Source organism: Mesoplodon bidens (assembly GCF_964165515.1).
Source record: "Mesoplodon bidens genome assembly, chromosome: 5".
Taxonomy (NCBI): domain Eukaryota; kingdom Metazoa; phylum Chordata; class Mammalia; order Artiodactyla; family Ziphiidae; genus Mesoplodon; species Mesoplodon bidens.
Genome location: NC_138161.1, coordinates 115,761,904 through 115,782,658, shown reverse-complemented (window position 1 = coordinate 115,782,658; position 20,755 = coordinate 115,761,904). Strand labels below are relative to the sequence as shown.

At 39.2% G+C, this 20,755-nt stretch overlaps 1 protein-coding gene across 4 annotated transcripts in view; it reads left to right on the top strand.

Moving 5' to 3' along the window:
* Positions 1–20,755, top strand: part of ANKRD28 (ankyrin repeat domain 28) — a 170,122-nt gene that overhangs the window by 102,475 nt on the left and 46,892 nt on the right. For all 4 annotated transcript variants that reach the window (XM_081235948.1, XM_081235947.1, XM_081235946.1 and 1 more), the window contains 3 exons: positions 10,155–10,225; positions 15,859–16,059; positions 17,746–17,833. In XM_081235948.1, coding sequence (XP_081092074.1) covers positions 10,155–10,225; positions 15,859–16,059; positions 17,746–17,833 — 360 coding nt within the window. The remainder of the gene's footprint in view (positions 1–10,154; positions 10,226–15,858; positions 16,060–17,745; positions 17,834–20,755) is intronic.

Here is a 20,755-nt window from a genome sequence, read left to right as displayed (position 1 = left end):
GTTTATGTTTCAGGTTTTGGTTGTTTTCTGATTTACTATGATGAGAAATTAGGAAGTAACGTTCTGTAATTTGTTTCACTCTTGTGTTTCCATTGTCAAGAATTACGACGTTACAGTTTATTTTGTAATCATAATTCCCACTGTTTTATCACACACACATTCTGTCCTTATTCATAGCTTCTCTATTCCCAGGTTTTAAAATTTTCATGTCTCTTGGTTGAATAGACATCATCATCAAGTAGTTTTTGTTTTTATATTTTCTGTAAGAGCTCATGGATATTGTATTCTGTGGTATCTTATTTATTTTGGACCGTTTCCTTTTTTTATTTAGCTGAAGGGTAGATTAGCTAGTTATAAAATTCTCAATTTATGCTTTTTCCTTTCAGTGTTGTAGATGTTACTCCACTGTCTTCTAGCGTTGAGTGAAAGTCTTGAAATTGAGTTCCTCTCTGCTTACATTCCATCCCCCCATTACACTTTCCAGCACCATAGTCCATTCTCTTCTGCCTGGATGCCTGTAGGATTCAATTCTTTAGCCCTGAAATTCATGCTAACTTTCCTAGGCTAAATCTATTGATTCTTTTTGCTAGGGCATTATGTGAATGTACACTTTTAGTTTTGAAATTTGGACTTTTATTTCATTTATATCTTTCATTGCATCTTTGCATGTTTTATTTCCGTGTGTTTTTCTATCAGTAAATTTTTCTGCAGTGTTTTGCTACTAAAATGGATATCCTTCATCTGTCTTTATCAGCTTTTTTCTGATTGTAATTTTGTCTTTACATTTAGTTTTAAGTTATTTCCTTTTACCTATCCTTCATTCATTCAACAAAAACTTAATGAGCCTGGCTGCATAGCAGGTACCATTCTAGGTGCTGTGGTAGAGCAGTGAATAAAATAAATGAAGTCCCAGCCTTTATGGAGTTTATGTTTTAATGGGGGAGATAGTAGCAAGTTAGTATATAGTTTGTCATGTGTTGATAGTTGCTATGGAAAAATTAAAGGAATGGTATGTTGGGTGGGGATCACTTGCTATTTTGTGTTGGGTTATCAGGAAAGGATTCAGTGACATTCGAGGAGATAAGCAAATAAGGAAGCAAGCCTTGCAGGAGATAAGCAAATAAGGAAGCGAGCCTTGCATACGGGTGCAGATGTTTAGTGGAAATTAAGAGATTAGCAAGAACAAACACTGCCAGGTGTAGCATGTTTGGAGGCAAGTGAAAAAAGCAGTAGGAGGTAAAGCAGAGGTTGAGGGTGTTCCAGGTAAAGACTTGCTTTGGCCCTTAAAGTGTTATGGAAAACCAATGGGGAGTTTTAGGTGGAGGGACAGAGGCTGACCTAGTTTTTTAAAGATTCACTCTGGCTGTGGCTTCAAATTCTTGACTGTTGTAAGACATGTCTGCTCTGTTTTTTGTTGTTTCTAGGCTTTTATCTTTGATTGCTTTTATTTTCCTTTTCTCTTTCCTGATCTGCCAGCTCTCATCTCTTTGCATTGTCTTACCTCTTTCTTGGAGCTTTTCTTTGAGGTCTCTGTTCAGAACTTAATTTCTCTGGAGTTGTGTATAAAGAGTAGTTCACAAATTCTTCCTCTCCTATCTTGGGATAATATCTTTCGAATATATTTACCTATTAACTGTACTTTGCTCAGTTTACTCTGCTTTGGTATATTTTTGCTCTAGTCCTGTGCTGAATCCTTTAAGGTTTTTTTTTTTTTTTTTTTTTTTTTTTTGACCACACCATGCAGCTTGTGGGATCTTAGTTCCCCTACCAGGGACTGAACCCGGGCTGTTAGCAGTGAAAGCTTGGAGTCCTAACCGCTGGACTGCCATTATATATCATTGAGGAATATGCTTTTTCCAGAATATCTGCTTGGAGTAGGGAGGGGCAAAAAGTTAGCATCACTTAACGTTTGTTTCTTCACATAGCTCTCAAACCAAATGTGTTTTCTTTGAGTCCTAGTAGCATAGCTTTCTTTATTCTTGATGTACTACAGATAGTTGGGATGACCCGGCAGCTCCTTGGATCACAGGTTCTTAGATTGTGATCGATGGTGATTGGCTCTTACCCTCCATCTCCAGCAGCTCTGTCAAAAATAATGAAGATTGTTGAGGTCTATCCCGATGGGGCTTTTTCTGTAAACCTACATCGTTGGAAACGCCTCATAGATTAACTGTGTGGTTTTCTTTACTCATAGAACTACCTTTTAGATCTGTGGGAAAGAACTACAAGACAGAGCTGCCAAGTAAACTATGAAAAGCCTAACTAACTTTTTATCTTAGGTATTGGCATATCCCAATGATCTGTACTGTTCTAGGGTGTGACAGCTTAGGAGTGAATGTGATTTGAACCTAATAAATTTTTAGAGGGTGTCAAATTCAGAACCAGGCAGATCCATCGCCTGACCCTAAACATGGTCCTAAAGTAAATCGCTTGAGGAAATTGGATCCCAAAGATTACAGGTGGGGAATTATTGAAGTGTGTCCATATTTCATTGGAGATCAAAGAAGCCTAACTAAAAGAATTGTGGGCTGACTCACATGATAGCTTCTTTTTGAAAGGGCTGTTTTATCTTGAAGATTATGAGTTTGGAGGAACTAAGGTGATTGGCAGTGGAAAGAATCAGAACATGCGAAATTCCTTAAAAATTCATTGACTTAAATAACTTTGTGTTACACATAAACTTAAAAAAGAAACCCTTTAAAAAATAAATAATGAAGATTCTTGCTTGATCTCTTCTGTAGCACAGCCTTACCTTGTTCTTCTGTGTTATAAAGGGAGATTCTCCTGTGGATGACCTCTAGATCATCTAAAAGGGTGTTAGATAGGGATTCTAGGACACACAGTGGAGAGAAGGGGGCAAAAGGACATGCACACAAACATGCTCTTTTAGTCGAATTGGTAGCCTTCCTGAAGAAACTTCACTTGATGTCCATGATGCATTTTTAAGATTCATGGGTGAGGGGTATAACTGTTGACATGTTATATGTAATCAAACAAGTGAATCCTTCCATGGAATCTATACAGTAACACTAGAGTCTAGGAGAATTACTCTCACAATTATTATTGAATGGAACGAAGTAATTGGAAGCAGTGAGTGCTTACTATATCTCAAGTACTGTGTTAAATTTAGCTTTTTCATTTATGACCTCATTTTATCCTCAACTCTGAAGGTATTATTATAGATAAAGGAAATGAAAGCATTTGGAGATGTGATAACTGGCTGAAAGTTATACTGCTAATAAAAGCTAGAGCCAGCATAGTAAGTCAGACCCAGGCTATCTGACTGTGGAGTTCAGGCTGTCTGACTCTTAACTCTGCTGCAGTCTGAACTGTGCTCCCCCTCTACACTCTACCCACCCCCATCTACTTAGCATTTACTAAAATTTCTATAGGAAATAACTTTTGTTGAAGAACTTCTGTTTTAAGGACTAAATTTACTGGCTGCCTAAATATAGATATTTTTATGGGAGCTATTCATGTAATGCTTATATTTTTCAAACATAGGTTTACCAGTACCTCAGGCTGTTTCTAGCATGTGTTAGGTGGTTAAATAATGTGTTATATTAGTTAATCATTTAATTGGCCTTTTATAGAAAATAAAGTTCTTAATAAGGAAATATGTATACTGTGTTTCTGGTATTAAGAATTAGACCTAAAGCGTGTGACCTTTGAAAGACTGCAGTGTTGGTGTATTAGTTTACTAGGGCTGCCATCACAAATTACTACAAGATGAGTGGCTTAAACAACAAAATTTATATTCTCACAGTTCTGGAAGCTGGAAGTACAAGATCAAGGTGTTGGCAGAGTCAGTTTCTTCTGAAAGCTGTGAGAGAAGGATCTGTTCTAGGACTTTCTCCTTGGCTTGTAGATGACCGCCTTCTTCTTATGTCTTCCATCGGTACAAGTCTATGTCCAAATTTCTTCTGCTTATAAGGATCCAGTCATATTGCATTAGGGCCCGTGCTAAAAAAAAAACAAAACACCTCATTTTAACTTAATTACCTCTGTGAAGACCCTGAGGTGCTGGGGTTAGGACTTCAGCATATGAATTTGGTGGTGGGGACACAGTTCAACCCACAATATCTATATATCCATAACACCCTGTTAAATGGTACAGTGCACTAGCTTGGTGGTAGGGGGGGTGGTCTAGCATCACAGGTGGAAAAGTGGAAATGTACTTGCTTTTTGCTCATTCTTCTCCCAACCTGAAAACGGAATCTGAAGCTTTTGCCACTGCTTTTGGTAGACAGCCAAAGGAAAGCATTACTTCCAGTTTGGGAAGAGTGCTAAAAGTACTTGGCTCCTGGCCCAGCTCACTGTATAAGGACTATCTCCTCTGTGGCTTAAGAGCAGAGAAAAAAAACTATACTCTGCAAACAGAAGTTTTAGAAAATTATTAGTGGGACTATAATTATTACAAACACATAGGAAAATAGAAATAATTTTAATAGCATCAACTCTCAGGTACTTCGCCTAGATCAGAGGCTGATAGACTTTATGTGAAGGGTCATACAGACACACTGGCCACTACTCATCTCTACTCCTGTAACGCGAAAGCTACTTAATTAACACGTAAGTGAATAGGTATAGCTCTGTTGCAGTAAAACTTTATTTATAAAATAGGTGGCTGGCAATCTGTGGGCTGTAATTTGAAGATCCCTGGCATTGATTATAAAGATATTATCTATTTAATGTTAAAGTAAGGCAAGCTATTTAATAAGCATGAAATAACTTATTCTGAGTATTTCGAAATAGGGTAGAATATTATCACTGGAAATGGATCGTAGAGATCATTTACCACAGCTCTTATTTTACTGATAACTGAGGTTCAAAAATCAAAGAATTGGCAGATCTTGGTGAGTGATCAGATGAGGGAGAAAGCAGGTGAATTAGTCTTCTTGCGGAGTGAGACCTAGAGTCACGTGGGACACTTGTGATTTGGATTCCTGACTTTGTAGAGCTCAGAAACAGGCGCTCCCTGTGTTGTTTTAACCTGGGGCCTAGCCTCCCTTGTGAGAGAGACAGACAGAGACGCACATGGGCGCACACACACAAGGCTTATTATTACCAAAATGAAGGCTAGGCATGTGAGGAGCAGTCCCAGGTCACACAGCCTGCTGGTTACAGAGCCATTATTAGATCACAGGTCTTACTCCTGGGCTCCGTCCACTGACCCCTGACTGCCTCCTCATATGTCCAGACCTCTCTTAGCTGCATTGCTGGCTAGAGCCCAGGGTAGACTGATAAAAGTGAACCAGATTTTTTATTTTTTAAAATTACTTTCTGTTTTATCTCTAAATGTAGTAGACATTTATCTAATTTTGGAAGAAATTTTACCTTAAATATGTTTTTTCTTTTAAAAAACTATTGTTTCAGAATAAATTTTATATGTGTGAATTAGTAAATGAAAAGATTGGGTGAAAGGAAGAAGGTTATCTGGATTTTTCTGTGTAATTTAACTGTGGTATCAAATGGATACAACCAAGCTGTTTGGATGACCCTGCAGTTGATTTTTGCTTGCTTGTTTTCTTTTTGCTTTTAACGTATTGGAAACCTGATCACATCTCTGTTCTGGAAAGGTGAATCCAAATTCAGATATTTGATGTGACGTAGGTTCTGGCTGCTTGTTCTTCTTAAGGGAAAGCTCAGTTGATGTACATTTGATGGATTTGTGGGGGAAAGGGAGTCTAGTAAAGACAGTCTTTGATTTATACAGTTGGGCATAACGACCTTGGGTTTTCCTAGATATGCTGCTAGCACTCAGGAGGCTTTCTTTGGGTGTCAGTTTGCAGTGGTCATCAGTGACATCATCCTCAAATTGCTGTCTTGTCTTCGGCTTCCACAGCACAGGGTCTCCCGGTAGCCTGACTGCAGCAATTGAGATGGCACTGCTTTTTTATGTTCTTTCCTGTTTTAATGATTAGGAAATAGTAAAGAAATTAATCTTTTCTTGGTGACTTAAGATCTTCCTTTGGAATCACAAATACTCTGCTCTGCCAGGTAGAGAGCCTGTGATGATGCCACTGGAGCTGTTACATTTGGTTTTATTTCTCTCTAGGAAAACTATTTTGTGTTTTCAGTGGATAGGATTTCTTTCTTTTCCTGCCCTCCCTCTCTCCCTCTTCCCTTCTCTCCCTCCCCATCTTCCCCTTTCCCACTCTCTCCCTTCCCCCTAGGTCTGTTCTCCTCCCCCTCTTCCTCCTCTCTGTCTCCCTCCATCCCCGCCTCTGTCTCCCTCTCCCTCTCCCCTCCCCATCTCCTTCTCTCTGTCCCTCCCCTCTCCTTCTCTTTTTCCTGTCTTCATCTTCTTTGTGGCTAGTTTTCAGCTGTTGGATTAGTCACTTTACTCTGGAAATGTCTTTTCCATTACTGGAATTACTTTGTCGTGTGTATATGACTATGTAGCTAATTTTGGAGCTCTGTGTGGAACAGAAGTCTGGTTACCTTCAGAGAGCTCACATGAGATGAGCTCTGGTAGCCTGGACGTCTGATGTGCACTGCCATGTTTATTGTTCTTAAGCCATTTTTCATTGTGCAGCCAACTGCTGCTCTTATAATGGACCTTGCTATGCCATGTTTGTCTGTTAATATATAAAGCACATACTAATTTACCCATGTGGTCAGGGGAGATATTTGTTGTATTGTGCCCTTAGAGATAGCTCAACCATGACTCACATACTTGACCTTTAATTTCCAAGGAATTAAAATATCTGATTAGTGTTACTAGAAGAAAGATGCCTTAACACAATGAGTGTCTTCTGAGATAGGATATGATTAGATGTCTAAAATCCCATTGTGCTGATCTTCCTGCAGTTAAGTATCTTTAGAATCTTTAAAAAGAGCAAGCCAAATTTTTTATCAAGTTGTCTGCTAGTTGCAAGTGGCAGCATGATGTGTCCTCATTAAGCCACTAGTGGATTATTTGTTATAGTCACTCATGTTTTTGATAAAATTAACTTTGATTTTGTTATTAAAAGTAAAGAGAAAGAAAGACGATTTAATTAATTAGTTAATTATTGTAACTTAAAATGGAAGAATGAAGCAAGCAGGGTTTTTTACTTTGGGCTGCCAAATGCACCATAAATATTAGATTTTCTTCCTTCAGTTGTATATCTGATAACCCATTTCCAAAAGAAAGACAGACTGTCTTCACCCTCTTCCTGCTTTCCAATTTTTTCTTTGCACTTGAAGCCAAATTCTTGGAGTGTTTTTTCATGACCACTCCTTTCATTTCCTCTTCAGTACATTTCACTTTTTGAATATGTACTATTTCAGTTTCATTTCCGAATTAAAATATACACACCTTTAAAGGTATACAGCTTACAGCGCAGTTGCCTTTCTACCCTAGTTCCCCATCACGTCATCTAATTCTCATTGCCCCTCATCACCAGTGCAAACACATAGGCACCCGCTGTTCTTAATGTCTTAGCTTTCCTCCAGGGTTTCCTTTTGCAAATGTAAATATAGATACTTAACTCTTCCTTTTTCTATGTAAAAGTAAATAATATTATTCATACAGCTCTTACTTACTGCTGTTTTTACTTTTTTTTTTTTTTTTTTTGCGTTATGCGGGCCTCTCACTGTTGTGGCCTCTCCCGTTGCGGAGCACAGGCTCAGCGGCCATGGCTCACGGGCCCAGCCGCTCCGCGGCATGTGGGATCTTCCTGGACCAGGGCATGAACCCGCGTTCCCTGCATCTGCAGGCGGACTCTCAACCACTGCGCCACTAAGGAAGCCCTATTTTTACTTTTTATTTCTCAGATCTTTATCAGCACGTAGAGATCATCCTCTTTTTTGTGACAGCCACATTATATTTCCTTGTCGGTTAATGCCTTGAATCAGAGTTCTGACCCTTCCCATTTGTTGGAGGCCCATTTTCAGGCCTCATTCTTCTCTACTTCTGTCTTTCCAGGGTACTTGTGTCTTTTGAGTGTCTGTGTCACTACCCTTCAGGCCTTAATGCCAGGACCTGCCCTCCTACTGTGCACATAAATCCAAAATCATAGAAAGAGGTACAGGGATTATAGAGAACCATTGAAGTTCCAAGTGATAAATGGGGAGAAGGAAGGAGCCTGTTCACTGTCTCTAGGGCTCCAACTTTCTGACCCGTGAACATTTCAAGTGTTTGTGCTCTTACCCAAAACAAATGCTGACTTTATTGTGGTCAGAAAAGCCTCTTTTCACCATTTTGGTCTCCACAGAACCTGGCCAGTAGTTGTTCAGATGCTTATTACATGAATATATCACTGTCTCTGGCTGGGTTTTTTTTTTTTTTTTTTTATTGGCTGTGTTGGGTCTTCGTTGCTGCACGTGGGCTTTCGCTAGTTGTGACGAGCGGGGGCTACTCTTTGTTGCGGTGTGCAGGCTTCCCATTGTGGTGGCTTCTCTTGTTGTGGAGCATGGGCTCTAGGCACGCGGGCTCAGTAGTTGTGGCTCGCGGGCTTAGTTGCTCTGTGGCATGTGGCATCTTCCCAGACCAGGGCTCGAACCCGTGTCCCCTACATTGGCAGGTGGATTCTTAACCACTGTGCCACCAGGGAAGTCCCTCTGGCTGGTTCTTTATTTTGCTGACTCCCTTTCTTTCTCCCACAGCTTTAAGCAATCTTGAAAGCTCTCCTGCTGGTTCATGATTCACTGGCCCTGCCCACACAGAGTTCAGCTTCAACTGCTGCACTTGTGGATGATTTCCTACACCTGCCTTTAATTCATTTCCTCTCACATTCAGACTTATAAAATCTACCTCTAATGTATCCGTACTACATGTACTAGGTACATTGGTTTGTATGTTAATCTTTTTTGTTGGTTTTTGTTTGTTTGTTTGTTTGTCTTTTGACCGTGCTGTGCTGCATGTGAGATCTCAGTTCCTTGACCAGGGATTGAACCCGTGCCCCCCTGCATTGGAAGCTTGGAGTGCTAACCACTGGACCACCAGGGAACTCCCCTGTTAATTTTTGTAACAAGGTATTAGGGGATCTGGTTTATAGATGAAGAAATGTCGGTTCAGAGGGATCATACAGCTAGTTAGGAACCTATAGCTAGAGGTTATTCGGGCTGTAACTTGGAGTCACTGTGCTTGATTATTACTTGGAACCTCACACTCAAAACAGAATGTAAACATTAGGATGTCTGAGTTCTCTCCTTGGTTCTGCTGTAGTTGACTCTGGCGGTGAGCTGCTTGCTTGTACCAGCATTTCATCATCTAGAAAGTATGGAGGTTGGACTAGGTTCCTAAAGCCTCTTCTCACTTAGCTGGTTATTATTCTAGATGTAAATCTAGGATTGCTCATAGTGCAGGACCTGTTGCAAGTTCCTCTAGTCCTGAGAGTCAGGGTTGTTTCTCTCTACGTAGAGCGATCCCACGGTGTGCTGCTTCTGTTTGGTGGGTATTTAAGCACCAAATCAGTGGATTTTACATAGGTGATAGACTTTTTTTCCCCTCAAATTACATAATACACTTATTGTCTTACTAAATGGTATTTCCATTCTATTAAGGAAAATTTGTGTCCATTGACTTAATGACTTTTAAAAAAGACATAGTTGATTTGTTTTAAGTATTACTACTTAGAACTTTAGGTATAACATGGAAAGATGTGGGTTGGTTCATTTCCTTTCTCAGTATTTTCCCCTAAGTTTATAGCCATTGTATCCATTTATAAAATAACTTTATAATACTAAAGCATTTGTAATCATTACTGGAGAACTGTTTTGATATTACTGTATTGCATTATAACATGATACATTCATTAGTAAAGAATTATAATGAAGACTTTGTAATGGTCTACATTTTATGTCTTAGTATTCTTATTCATGTATTTAAGTATTTGAGGTTTTTAACACACATTCTACATTGGGGTCTGATTTTCATTTTGGATATGCTCTGTATAAAGGTGGCTTTTCTAGACTATATATAAAATGATGTTTCTTTGATTTTTAATATAAAGAGCTAATACCTTACTGGATAATTATATCAATTAAAAAGGATAGTTTTGTTTTGTAATTTAAGGGTGATTTATTAGTAGAAAGTATAAAAATGAAGTACTACATTTTCAATTGTTATTTATCCAATTTGGACTATATGTAACTAGTATTTCAGGACATTTATTTAAAATATTTTATGCAAAATATTTCAATCTATTTTTTTCTTCTTGTTGCAGGAGCTAGAGTTAATGCCAAAGACAACAAATGGTTGACACCTTTACACAGAGCAGTTGCATCTTGTAGTGAGGTATGAAATTTCTCTTAGTAAATATTTTGTATATAAAATCATTAAGTAGGCCTGCCTATGAGTCCATATTCAAATTCTGTATTTTCAAAAAAGGAAAAAGCAACTGAAAATACCTAGACTGGTCACTTTACTTTGGAATTTGTTCAAACCAAGTTGGAGAGTCTGAAGTGGCAGGGAAAACCCTCCTTCTGTACTTCTTACAAGAGAGCAGTTGTTTTTCTATCTTACAAATTCCTCCTCAAGGCTTTTCTCTGCTGACTGGTTCACAATAGCCTAATAGACGTGTTGCAGAGGTTCTGCTGGTTGTGCTCAAGAAATAATCTCAGCAGTGTGTAATGACTAAATGAAATATTGTTTAGGTAAACACTGAAATTAGTTTCAGAAACATTACTTGATCTCACATGTTGCCAGTTCTAAATACAATCTTAAAATATGTTAGGTGTCTTATGAGGAAGAACAATTCCTTTTTATTTATAATCCTGTGTATTGTTTGACCTTCAAGATAACTGACATTTTTGGAGAAAGTTCATTTTTATATTTGTCATATCTTCTAGTCCTCATAACATCCTTGTAGGATAGATACTTTAAGGACCTGTGCAGTTAATAATTTGCCAGAAACCACTCAGCTGTTGAGTAGCAGAGATGACACAAATACCTGGACCCTCTTTTTTTCTGTCATTTTACTGCCTTTCTAAAAAGGATTGGGTACTTTTTACAAATGCATTGTGCCCAAAGCACCCCTTTTACCTATCTTACGATAGTTGAAAACATTTTTTAAATAAAGGGTGGGACTGTATAAATTAATGTTTTCTTCAGTTATTCAAATTGTGGGAGACGAGGGAGGGTGGCTACTGCTGCTTCTCCCCATCATGGGGCCAGATAGTTCTGGAGAGATAAGGGGAACACATGCCTTGGGAGGATGTTTCCCCAAGAGAAACTGGGGGTGCTCCTTTCTGTTCATTCTTCTTTGTATTCCTCATTTCGAAGTACACCTTGAACCCAAAACGAGAGTTGGGTGAGTGAAGAGGAGTGGAGGAGAAGGTGGCTGGAAGGGAGGTACTGTAAATGCTGCGGTGTGACAGAGGCGGTCTGTTGACCATAAGCCTCTGGATAGGGAGGGAACGGTGATCCTTGGTGGCTACAGCTGGTGAACTGTGGGACTTGGATCAGGTGACACTGGCTTCAGATATCACCTGCCACTTTCTAGCTGTGTGATCTTGGGCAAATCTGGGAATTCTGAAAGCTAAGACCTATTAAACCAAAATACTTTGAACTCTGAAATTCATGGTAATGTTTTTAAGTTTGTGGTTAGCCCTCTTGCAGTGAAGTTTCTTTAAATAAAGGCAGTTAAGGAAGATAAACATTGCCATCATGGCAACCTATTGATAAATTAGTCATACTTACCTATTTTTTGGTATGACTCTTGGAAATATGACTATTAAATTTAGTGGAGTTTTGTCAAATAATCAGAAATAACACTTTGTATATTTGTAGAGATTGTAAAACAGGCCAAAGATTCTTTAAAAAAATAATTAATGTTAAAGGTAGATTGCAGGTTCCACCCAGAGACCTAACTGCTGATTTTTTAAAACTGTGTACGTGGCTTGAACTTAAGGGCAAGCTGTAGGTTAGAAAGCAGCAGATCCTAATAAGTTTAAGTTTAATCTTGTCAACCTAAAAAAGGTTTAGGCTTTTCATCCTAAAAACTACTAGGCTATGTAGTATTACTACTCTTCTGCAGGAGTATGGGAAACAGCTATAAAATGTAACCATTCCATAAAAATATAACTTCTGTAAACCCCAAGCCCTAAGGATTATTTTTCTTTTAAAAGGAGAATGCCATGATTAGGAAAACTGCTAGGAAACCTAGTCAAGATTATCAGTTTCACTGGTGTTCTTTTAATTATTCCTGTCATATCCTACCAGCAAAAGAAGGCTATACTTACATTACTTACTTCATTTAATAGAAAACATAACCACAAAGGGGTATATAAAAAGGCAAAATTTTAGGTAGCTTTTGGTTTATGTTTTTGAGATACCATGAGAGAAGTAAGCTCTACAGAAGATGATTAGAGTGACTGTTTTCTCACTTCTCCCAAGGACAGAGATGACTAGCATCGCAGAAGATGCATAGTAAGGAAGTTAACTCCTCACAGATAGTGGATGATGTCTTAAGGCTTAATTCCCTCACTGAACTTGGGTGTAGAAAGACTGCTTCGGGTTAACTATACCAAGTTCCCCAACTCTCCTTCCGGGACATGGTTTCCATGCACCTGGTCGTACTGCCTGGCTGCCTCATCTTTTCTCCACCACTGGTTTGTGACTGTCAATCTTGAAGAGTAGCATATAATCTAGCTCTCCATAAATGCTGAGTATTCTTCTGAATAAATCAATTTCTGAGTATTAGGGCTTTGTGAGTGAGAGTGTGTGTGTGTGTGTGTGTGTGTTATTTATTTATTTATCTATCTATCTGTCTATCCATCCACATCACACTGGATCCTCTGAAGGATATGCATTTATTTTTTTAACCTAACTCCAGGAATTAACATTTTAGTTCTATCAGGATAACTGAGTTTAAAATATATTATCATGTGAGATATTAGTGGTTCACCCAAACATTGTGTTTATTTGGAATGCGTTAGCCCTTCTTTTCCCTGTGCCTGACCCTAAGCTATGAATAAATAAATACTCTTTGGATATAATTAGTTAACCTTTTGTTATCACCCCACCCCCATATTTCTTAATCTTATTTAAATCAGTGTCATAGGATATTACTTGTTTGTTTGAAGAGAAGGCACACCTGCAGCATTTCTTACACATGCATACCCTCTAATAATGGAAAAATTGGGATCAAGGTTACTATGGTAATTCTGTCATTAGTAAACTATGTATATCCTTGGTTATCCCTACATTTTTTTTCTAAATGCTTGTAATGTGTTGCTAATAAAATCTAGAATTTTACTAGGGTAAGACATCAGGCTCATTGGTTTGTAATTTCCAGAAATTTACCCTTAAAAATTTTGTTTTTGTTTTTGTTTTTGAATCTCCTGTCTTTAGAGAGTTCTTTAGTTTTCTCTAAGTTTTCAAAGATCACTGCTGTTGTGATATGGCACTGACGTATATTATTCTGAGTAGTAAATGATGGATATATTAGTCAGCTCGGCTGCCATAACAAAATACCATAGACTGGGTGGCTTAAACAACAGAAATGTTTTTTTCTCACAGTCTGGAGGCTAGAAGTCTCAGATGAAGGTCCAGCAGAGTCAGTTTCTGATGAGGACTCTCTTCCTGGCTTGCAGATGGCTGCCTTCTCACTGTGTCCTCACATTTGGTCAGGGAGGGGGGAATCTCTCTCTCCCTCTTCCTCATCTTAGAATGCCATCAGTCTGATCAGGTTAGGGTCTCTCCCTTATCATCTCATTTAACTTTACTGCTTTGTGGTGGGGGTTGGTTAGAGCTTCGACATGATTGTGGGGTACACAATTAAGTGTCCCCAGCAGTGGACCCAGGGTTCAAACAGTCTTAGTCGTTGTGTTTATAGCCTTCTTTAGGTGCCATCTTACCCACCCTCAACCATAAACTGGATTTATTCTTGTTTTTCTGTGAAACGAAAGTATAGCTTTGATTTTTCTGTTCTTGCTGATGGAACGTAAGTATTCCACACACTTTTTAGAAACTTAAAGGTATGCGTTGTGAATTCCAGTTGGAAATAATTAAGGCAAGCCTGGCATCTATAGTATGCTGTATTTGCCCAGTTTATCCAATTATAAATTCTTCATTTTGTTTTTAATTATTTTCTAGTATATCTATTTCCCAGGATGGTATTAGTTTTACTCCCTAAGTCACAAAATACCCTTCTTGAGGATAAAGATTGAGAATCCTGACAGTATTTGTACTTTGTTCTCCATGATTCTGAGTATATATTCCTCTGTGTATCTTTTTCCCTATATTCCTTTTTCTTAATTGAAATTAATTTACAGTAAAATGCACAGACTTTAAGTGTATAGTGTTGAGTTTTGGCAAATGTATACACCCATGTAACCTTTCTCCCGATCTAGATTTAGAAGATTCCATCACTCCAGCAAGTTCCCTCATGTCCCTTTTCAGTCAGTCCCTCCTGTCCCCAGAGGCACCTCTCAATTGCCTGTTCTAGAATTGCCTGTTCTAGAATTTTATAAAAATGGAATCATACAGTATGTACTCTTAATGTCTTGACTTCTTTTGAGATCAGTCATATTGTTGTGTACATTAGTGGTTCATTTCTTTTTATTGCCGAGTAGTGTTTCCTGTATGGATGTACAACAGTTTATCTATTTTCCTGTAGGTGGACACTTACATTTCTTGTTTTTGGCTCTTATGAATAAATAAAATAAAAATAAAATAAATAAATAAAAACATTCTTAGATGGGTCTTGTTAAAATTTCTCTTGGGTAAATAGCTGGATTGGAATTGTGGGGTCACAGGGCAGGCCTCCACATGTCTTTACTTAGCTACTCAGCAGGTCGATAGATTGATGGGCGTCTCTCCAGTCTTTTGCCAGCCTTGTGCTGGTTCCCATATTTCAGCAGTTCTGATTACTTTTTATTTCAAAGGCTATGTGAAAATCATGAATAATAGTGTTTTGCTTGGTCTTCCTTGCTACTTTGCATAGTTACAGTTATTTTAGTCTTTTGAACAATCTTATGTACATTAGGTTTTTTTGCTTCATAGCAGACTTGAGATGAGTGATGTACAGGTGCTCTTTCCCCTCTTTACTGATAAGAAAACCAAGGGTCAGTTTTACTAGACTTGAATAGTTATACCTTGTAAATGACAGAACTGAGGTGATTTGGTTCTGGTCCTTTTCATTTCGTATGTAGTTTGTTGTTCATCTGCCAAAAATAGGATTATCACTGTAAGGAGAAAAAATTTGCTACGTTTAGTTCTGATTATATTGCTTAATATTGATGGCATACTGGATTCCTTTTGATTTTGCCATGAGTCCAGTTTATGGATGTTTTGTGACATTTTTCTTGTGCTTCTGGGAGACCAATCCCTTTGAATAGTAAACTCTTAATTTGCCTTGTTAACACCAACTTTCCCACCAGGTAGCATCACAACAAAGCCTTCTTCCTTCCCTCCCTCCCTCCCCTCCCCTCCCCTCCCCTCCCTCCCTCTCTTTCACTCTCTCTCTCTCTAATGAATTAGATCCTAGTGATTTTTCATTTTGTAAAATATAGCATGTGGAATACTTTGGGAAATAGTATGTTTAAATTTTTATATATTTAATGGCAAAGTGATAAATCTACTTTTTAAAGCTTTGAAAATATAAATTAATTGTATCTCACCATCTAGAAAAGCAAGATTAGTAATGAATGTATTTGAAGAATATTTGTCAGTATTTCTTGTACATTTTGATAGAGACTGATTGTTGTGCCTTTAATTTGAGGATAGAGAAAGGGAATGTTTTATTTTGATGTATCTTGCATGGCTCTGAGTACTGCCTTTAGTTCAAGCTATTTTGTTTTCTGGCTTGTTTATAGCAGGTTCTGCCAGAACTATTTTTAGTTTCTCAAGAAATTTTATTTCCTTCATGTGTGTACCATTTCTAAAGCTGTTAACTCATTTGTCTTGTATATCTTCATATGTTTTAGGAAGCAGTTCAGGTACTTTTGAAGCATTCTGCAGATGTTAATGCTCGAGACAAAAACTGGCAAACCCCTTTACACATAGCGGCTGCTAATAAAGCTGTAAAGTGTGCGGAAGCTTTGGTGCCTCTGCTGAGTAATGTAAACGTGTCCGATCGAGCAGGGAGAACTGCACTGCATCATGCAGCTTTCAGTGGACACGGGGAGGTAAGTGGTATTTAGTTAGACAGTGATTCTCTGTGTGTGTGTGTGTGCCCGCCCCCCATTATTAATGAACTTGCCTATTTTGCTCATTTTTATCTAATTTTACCTTTTTCAAACCCTCAGACTTCTTTTCATGATAATTCATGATATAACTTTCTCAAATTTAGAAATTTATTTATCAGATACAGCCCCTGCACTTGAATTTCATGGTCAACCTCGGGAGACAAAGGACAACACTGCCAACTGTAATACAATGTGAAAAGTATGTTCTGTCATTGCAGGAAAAAGTGTCTAAGAAGGCAGAACAGTTTCATTGTTCTCCCAGAAAGATGGTAGCAAAGGAAGGGGAGTGTAGAAAACATTTTCTTTTTTTGTTTTTTTGCGGTACGCGGGCCTCTCACTGTTGTGGCCTCTCCCGTTGCGGAGCACAGGCTCCGGACGCGCAGGCTCAGCGGCCATGGCTCACGGGCCCAGCCTCTCCGCGGCATGTGGGATCCTCCCGGACTGGGGCACGAACCCGTGTCCCCTGCATCGGCAGGCGGACTCTGAACCACTGCGCCACCAGGGAAGCCCGAAAACATTTTCTTATAGTTTATTTTGAACATTTAGTCAAGAATTCTTCGATGACAGACCATCAAAAGAAAACAATTTAAGAAAATTAGTATTTAGTTATCTTATACAAGGAGTATTGGTTAATGTTAGGTGTGCCATAGCAAAGAGTGGGGTTTGTGTATGTACATGGAAGACTTAGGAAAGAATGAGACTCAGAGTTAGAAGAACCTTTGAGGGCAGCTTGTCCAGTCCTTCATTTTTGTTGCAGACACAGATACTCAAAGAGGTAAAAATGGTGGTCCTACTGTATAGCAGAGGGAACTATATTCAATATCAATTCTTTTCCTGTAGTAGAAAAGAATCTGGAAGAAATATATGTATATATAAAACTGAATCACTTTGCTATGTACCTGAAACATTGTAAATCAACTATACTTCAATTTTTTTTTTAAAAAAGAGGTAAAGTGACATTCCCAAGATTCCATGGCTGAGGGCTAGTCACTGCAGTGCTGTTTTCACTGTTCTTCTCGGCTTTTGCAACGTAAAGAATTCTTGTCTCTACTGCAGTTCAGGTCACTAGATGAGTCCCTTTTTGACATCTGGAATGCCCTTTCTAATGGGGAAACTATTGTAAATATGCTTGGACATAATGCAAATGACTTTTTTTGGTACATTATGAGGTAAGTAGACTGTGCAGTGACCTTCAGGTCTAATCATATTACGGACACTGCATCTGTGTTTGAATTAAATTTAAGACATTTCTGGGATCAGAATGCACTTTGAATTTTAATAACACTTTGGGCTATAAAAAGGAATAAAGCCTATTGTTAAATACTCTCCCTTTAGACTTCCAGATTTGTGTTTAGTTGTTCATAAAATACCAGGACACAAAGTGGCATCTTTAAAAAGATGCTGATGCCTGACTTCAGTAACCACCATAGTGAAACCTTTTTTCGTATATTGTCCTGTTGTTTATTAAATTATGTTAAAGCATCTTCAGTATATAGTCTTGTCTTTCCTTTCTACAAATGCAGAAATTCGGTGCCAGAGAGCTTGAGATGAGTAGTCTTCACGATGGATATTCGTGAACAGTTCTGCTTCTGAATGTTGATGAAACTGTGTTTATTTTTATTCCAGATGGTCAAACTACTCTTGTCTAGAGGTGCCAATATTAATGCTTTTGACAAGAAAGATAGACGTGCTATCCACTGGGCAGCATATATGGGTATGTGTGTTTTAAGTTTATTTATTTATTTTATTTTTTATTTTTTATTTTTTTGCGGTACGCGGGCCTCTCACTGTTGTGGCCTCTCCTGTTGCGGAGCACAGGCTCCGGACGCGCAGGCTCAGCAGCCATGGCTCACGGGCCTAACCGCTCCGTGGCATGTGGGATCTTCCCGGACCGGGGTACAAACCCACGTCCCCTGTATCAGCAGGCGTACTCTCGACCACTGCGCCACCAGGGAAGCCCTAAATTTATTTTTTGACATTAAGTATTAAGGAAAAGTTGGACATTTCGTTCTTGCATTTGGTATAACATGTCTTTTGGGATAGTGAAAAGTTGCACCATATCTGAGTTTGCTGCCCAAGTGGAACCAGCCTGGCAGTCCGGGGAGGTTTGCCAGGACAGGAGTACATTAGGTCCAATTCTCCTGAAAGCTGTTTAAAATTAATTCTGTTTACTTTTAAAGGGAGAGATGTCCTAGACACAAGTTTGGGATACAGAGTTTAGATTGGTGTTTACTAAAAGCCCATTCTCATACCCATCGTGAACCCATCCTTGTTTGTATGGGAATATTAAGGCAGAAGTTGTGAAGAAGCCTGTTATCTTGTGCCAAGCACTGTGTTAAATAGGCATATCACGTTTGATTTCTACCACAGTAATTTCACAGTAAGAAACTGAGGTTTAGATATCAGCTTTTCTGCTTTTAACATTCTTGAGGGAATTCCCTGGCAGTCCAGTGGTTAGGACTTCTCGCTTTCACTGCTGAGGGTGTGGGTTCTATCCCTGGTTGGGGAACTAAGATCCCACAAGCTGCGCAGTGCGACCAAACAGAGAAAAAAAAGGATTCTTGAAAAGTTTTAGGATGTGCACAGTTGCAGTTTGAAACTAACAGAGCTCATGGGAAAATGGTCCTGGGGCAGACTGCTTAAAACCTACGCAGCTCCATGAGGAGAGCACTAACGAAAGCATTAATGGGTTTTTGAGGTAACTGGGACAGCCAGCGAGGAGAAAGGTCAGCCTTCCTCAGGATACTTTAAAACGCACAGAAAGAGCAGAGCAGAGATGCTGGCCTGCGGGCGCTAAGACCACGCAGGTCGCAGGTCGAAGTGGATCTCAACCTGCTGCAAACCTTGCAAGTCCGGTAGGGCTAGGCTGTGCCTCTGGAAGGAAGCCGTGGGTGGGGCGTCTTACAATAGAGCTGAAGAACTCCTTTCTTTGAAGCCATGGAGCTCAGGGCTTTTTCTTTTCCTCCCAACAGTCCATTCTGCTTCTGCTGTTCTTGCTCCTCTGACTTAGGAAAAATTACATGGACTGACGGACCTGCCATGTAGTCCTGGTCTCATTCCCATGTGCCTCTCATACTGACTACAAAGACAGTCTAGCCCCTCTTCTCACAGGCATAGCTTATCCTCACTACTCCCTGCCTTTGCTTTTGTCTTTTCCTAGCTCTCACTTAAAATTCGAAGGTTGATAAAAGATTATTAATTTTTAAAACTATATAAAATTGTAAAATACAAAAATGTAAGAAACCAAATGAACTCAAACCAGTTGACAGTAACCCCAAGGTCCAGGAAAATCCTTTGCCCATCATGGAAATAACTCTTGGGCTCTTGGTGTTTCTCTCACACCAAAGGTTTGTGCCTCTAGTTATGTCATGGGCACTTTTCTTCTGTTAATTGAAGGTAAAACATCCAGAAGCAAGTCTCCTGTGGTGTCCTAAAGTGCCCTCCTCACAGCCTGTAGGTTTTCTGTATTTTAAGTCTTGGGGATTTTTCTGAATATTCTGGAGTAGCTTATTCTTGACAGTTCAGAAACAGATAGTCTGTGATTTTAAACTATATACCTTATATTAAAAGGTTCACACATTAAGCAGAGGGTGTCAGGCCTTTTATCTCCAAAGAATTAAACTTGGCTAAACAGCTGTTTTCATAAAATTGAAGGCCAAGGAATTTTGTGGGTTGCCTGTAATTGAGCTCCCAGAGTAGCTGCGTGTGTGTATCTCAGAGGCCCTTGGATGGCTTTGTTTTCCTTGATCTACTAAATGTCATTTTTCAGGCCGATTGTGGATTGTAAAAGATATTCTGTATTTCTTGGACCTCATAGTCCATTTAATTTTTGAGCATAAACATTCAGAGATTCGTAATTTTCCTTTCCGTGTCTCTTCCTTCCTTTAAGCTTGGAAAAAGAGGAGTATTGACACATAGTTTCTAAAACCATTCGGTTGTTTTAGGTGTTCAGGATTAAAAAGGAGCTAAGTATATGAAAGTAGGGATTGCCTGGTCTGTTAGACAGGCCTTAAGTCCAGGTCATTGACACCTCTAGAGAATCTGCCAGTATTAGCCTAAGAGACATTACATAATTGCATTACATGTCTTCTTGTAATTTATTTCTCACAGGCTTCTGTATTTGCCCTGGCCTTCTGTCCCGTGGTTCAGGCTACCCTTACTTTTCTGTTAGGTTCTACCTCTTATCCCTACGCTATGATTGAATCCTCTGTTTATGTTCCCCAGCCCCACCTCTGTCCCCAAATGAACTGATCATTTTTCCCTCCCTGCCCTGTTTGCTCCTACCATGAACCTTCATTAAGAATCCACTTACTGGTACTGATGAACCTAGTTGCAGGGCAGGAATAAAGAGGTAGACATAGAAAATGGACTTGAGGACATGGGGCGGGAGGGCGAGGCTGGGGCGAAGTAAGAGTAGCATCGACATATATACACTACCAAATGTAAAATAGTTGGCTGGTGGGAAGCAGCAGCATAGCACAGGGAGATCAGCTTGGTGCTTTGTGACCACCTAGAGGGGTGGGATAGGGAGGGTGGGAGGGAGACGCAAGAGGGAGGGGATACGGGAACATGGGTATGCATATGGCTGATTTGCTTTGTTGTGCAACAGAAACTAACACAGTATTGTGAAGCAATT